Source organism: Nicotiana attenuata, unplaced genomic scaffold (genome assembly GCF_001879085.1).
Source record: "Nicotiana attenuata strain UT unplaced genomic scaffold, NIATTr2, whole genome shotgun sequence".
NCBI lineage: Eukaryota > Viridiplantae > Streptophyta > Magnoliopsida > Solanales > Solanaceae > Nicotiana > Nicotiana attenuata.
In genome coordinates this window covers 225603-228972 of record NW_017671484.1, presented here as the reverse complement: position 1 = coordinate 228972, position 3370 = coordinate 225603, and the positions used below count along the sequence as shown (strand labels likewise).

Here is a 3370-nt window from a genome sequence, read left to right as displayed (position 1 = left end):
GGAGAAGCTTTTCTCACTAAAATGCATAGAGTACTTTACATATTCACCTAAGATTAGCTACAATTTAGCGGATAATTAAGCATGCACAGCACCATTTTGGTAAAAGAGAATCATATTTTTCGACTTCCATTGAATCCTGCAAAAGAAGAAATTGTTACTCGTACCACTCTATTATTCTTCATGATCTTAAGTTATCAATTTGATGCGAGAATTTAGCCATAATCAGATCCATTCAATCTTATGCTTAATTAATTTAAATTGTTGGAAATTGGGGTAATACTAAAATCTATAGGACTTATAATTTCTTACTTATTTTTTTTTTAATTTCTTACTTGAAGATTTTTAGAAAACTAAATAAGTAAATAAATTTAACAATGTGAAACACATAAGGAGCACAAGGGAGAGTGTATTAGTGGAAAAAAGGGCATGACATGTGGCATTGAGTTAAAGAATTCAAGAAGGCACGAGAGCAACATCCTCAGAATTTCTCTAGGAAGGAAATCGGCTCTGACAGCTAGAAAGAAGAGAAATAGCAGCAAAATGTATAAAGACCATTAAAGAAGGAAGGTGCACGAATCAGTCTTAAATAAAGAAGGGAAATCTACATATAATTGTGGTTACGGGAAATTCTCAGTCACAAACGCTTCGTTACGATTATATATAGACACGGATAATCAAGGCAATTAATGCTATTAATCAGCCTGAATTAAGTATCGAAACCATTGTAATTATATACTCCAATATAAGGACTTAGTCCTCATTTGTAATTGCACTGGATTATTATTGAAAATATATGCAATCATTCTTTACTTTATTCAAAAAGTTCTAACCACAATTTTGGGAGCAAAGCAATTGTCAATCTATTTCGATTTTCATTCCTTGTCAATTATTTTCATTCTTTGCTTTATTCTTCAAATTACTGGCAAAGTGAAGTAAATTTTGATTATCAATAACCTAATTTTTTCTTAATTTAACTTTGACTTTGATCGAAAAATCTATTTTTGGGTTAAATAGAAAGTTACTATAATGGTAGAATACCTCAATCTCCAAGCCCAGAACAAGAAAATAGAGAATGACCAATTCTAAAATACTAATGGTAACGCTACAATGTATAGCAAAACTGAACTGTTTTATGTACAACTTCATATCTGAATAATCTAAAGAAAATAATACCACATCAAACAGTAATAATGAACCAACACATATACAAAATTCAAGTCTGAATATGGCCCTCAAAGAAACCCCCAAAACAGAAAGTCCAATAGACTGAGAACTAAACACAGAACTTTGTGGTCCCAATTAACAACGGTAACAAATATAGTGTAATCTTACAAGTAGAATCATAACATAACAAACATAGTGTAATCTTACAAGTAGAGCCTACAGAAGATAATGTGTACGCAGACCTTATCCTAGGGGTGGAGCCAGAGTGTGGGATGCGGGTGCGGCCGAACCCAATAGTTTTTGTTCAAACCATATATTTGTCTTAAAAATTTTATTGAATATGTACAAATTATTAATTTAGAAACCAATAACTTAAAAGGATTACAATCCCGAACCCATACCTCTACTTACCCTTGCCTTGTGAAGATAGGCTATTTGTGAAGAAAAAATATAGTACTTTCATATTGCTTTAATCACATTTTGCGGTCTTTTTTTGAAGAAACCCACTCACCATCAATCCAATCCTGGTGAAGTCTCAAGTCACTTATATCATAAGCACATTCATCCCCACTGGTTTCAAAGTATACAAAGTAATTAGCTCCAATTTTACCAGTGATTTTGCCAACCCACCACCCATCATTATCAAAAGCATCAACTTCATCATTTAAGCTAAACCCACTCAACGGAATCTCAGGGGGAACTGGCCGGAGTTCAGAGACTGTAACAAACTCCGTCAACGGACCAGAGAGGTCATCTTTCAAAAGGGTCTTATACTGCACGATATAATCTTTCTTGAGCGGTTGGCACACCACAATTGCCTCGTAATATGAACCCACAAATCCATCTTCTTTGCTTGCTACTTCAACAACATCGCCCCTGCAAAACCCCATTTTCAAAGAATTTTGTGATTTCGTTAGAAAATGCTGATAGAGGAAGATCGAAAAGCACTGATTTTGGGGTGACTCTTTAATGGCAAGGAATGATTTTCTTAGTTGACGGTTCCGTGATTTTAGCTGTGCAGTATTTACGAGTGAGATTCGTTTTCCTTCGTCTTATTTCTTCGTATAGCTGACAAAAACATAAGAAAATTCAACAGAACAATACATCGTAATTCATAGGTTCCTAAACTAAGGTAGATAAGTTCTTTTGCATTCAGTTCCTCCCTGTGACTTGTTATATTTATTTAGGCCATCTCTAATTTTCCCCCGTTTCCTCGTAACGGGCCAACTTTTGCCATAATCAAGCTCCAACCCTTTCCATATTTGCCCCCAAAAATGGGGATGACTAGTGTTCCCCAAATATGGGTACACTATTCATCTCCCCCATTACTATTCATGCATATTTTATTATTATTTTATTATTTAACTTTTTTCATTTATCTCTTTATATATACCTAATTATATTTATGTAATATCTTTATAATATTACTTTTACATCTTATCTTTGGCGTATAATTTTGATAAATTAATTTTGTGCATTTATTTTTTTTATGTAAAATTGTAAGTTAATATATTATAAGTTATAATTGCACAAAAAATATATAATCATCTCAAAAAATGAATGGCGCAAATATAATATATTAGATGTTGCTAAAATTGAAATGTGCGAATATAAAATATTAGATGTTGCTAAAATTAAAAAGTAAAAATTGAAAATACATTAAATCAAAATACATTAAATTAAAATACATAAAAATTGAAACTATGGTAAATAGCATAATAACTTAGTAGGGAGATATGTCGTTTGCAGATACACCAAAATCATTATAGTATTGAGTGAATAGGGACGATGATTGTTGTAGTTGTGACTGTGGATATTGTTGACTTCTTTTATACATTATTCATGTAACGACCCGACCGGTCGTTTTGAGCCCCAGCGCTCCGTTCAGCAGTCGGAGGCCATGAACAGCTTCATTTCAGATATTGTGACTTGTGCGCGTGGTCGGAATTGAATTTCGGGAAGTCCAGAGTTGATTTGAAAAGAGGATTCTTATTTCGGAAGCTTAAAGTTGAAAGAATGAACTAGGATTGGATTTTTGAGTAAACAACCTCGGAATAGGGATCTGAAGGTTCCAGCAGATTCGTATGAGGATTTCGGACTTGGACGTATGCCCGGTTCGGGTTTTGGATAACCCGGGAGCGTTTTGGCGCCTATTGTGGAAGTCAGCATTTTTGAAGAAATTTCATAAGTTTGGCTTGAAGTGCAT

General features: G+C 33.7%; 1 protein-coding gene across 1 annotated transcript; it reads right to left on the bottom strand.

Moving 5' to 3' along the window:
- Positions 1 to 1301: 1301 nt before the first annotated feature.
- Positions 1302 to 2364, bottom strand: LOC109208575 (DUF724 domain-containing protein 6-like). Its single transcript, XM_019371705.1, has one exon. It carries the CDS (start codon positions 2052 to 2054, stop codon positions 1638 to 1640), a length of 417 nt encoding a protein of 138 aa, XP_019227250.1. The 5' UTR covers positions 2055 to 2364; the 3' UTR covers positions 1302 to 1637.
- Positions 2365 to 3370: the final 1006 nt, after the last annotated feature.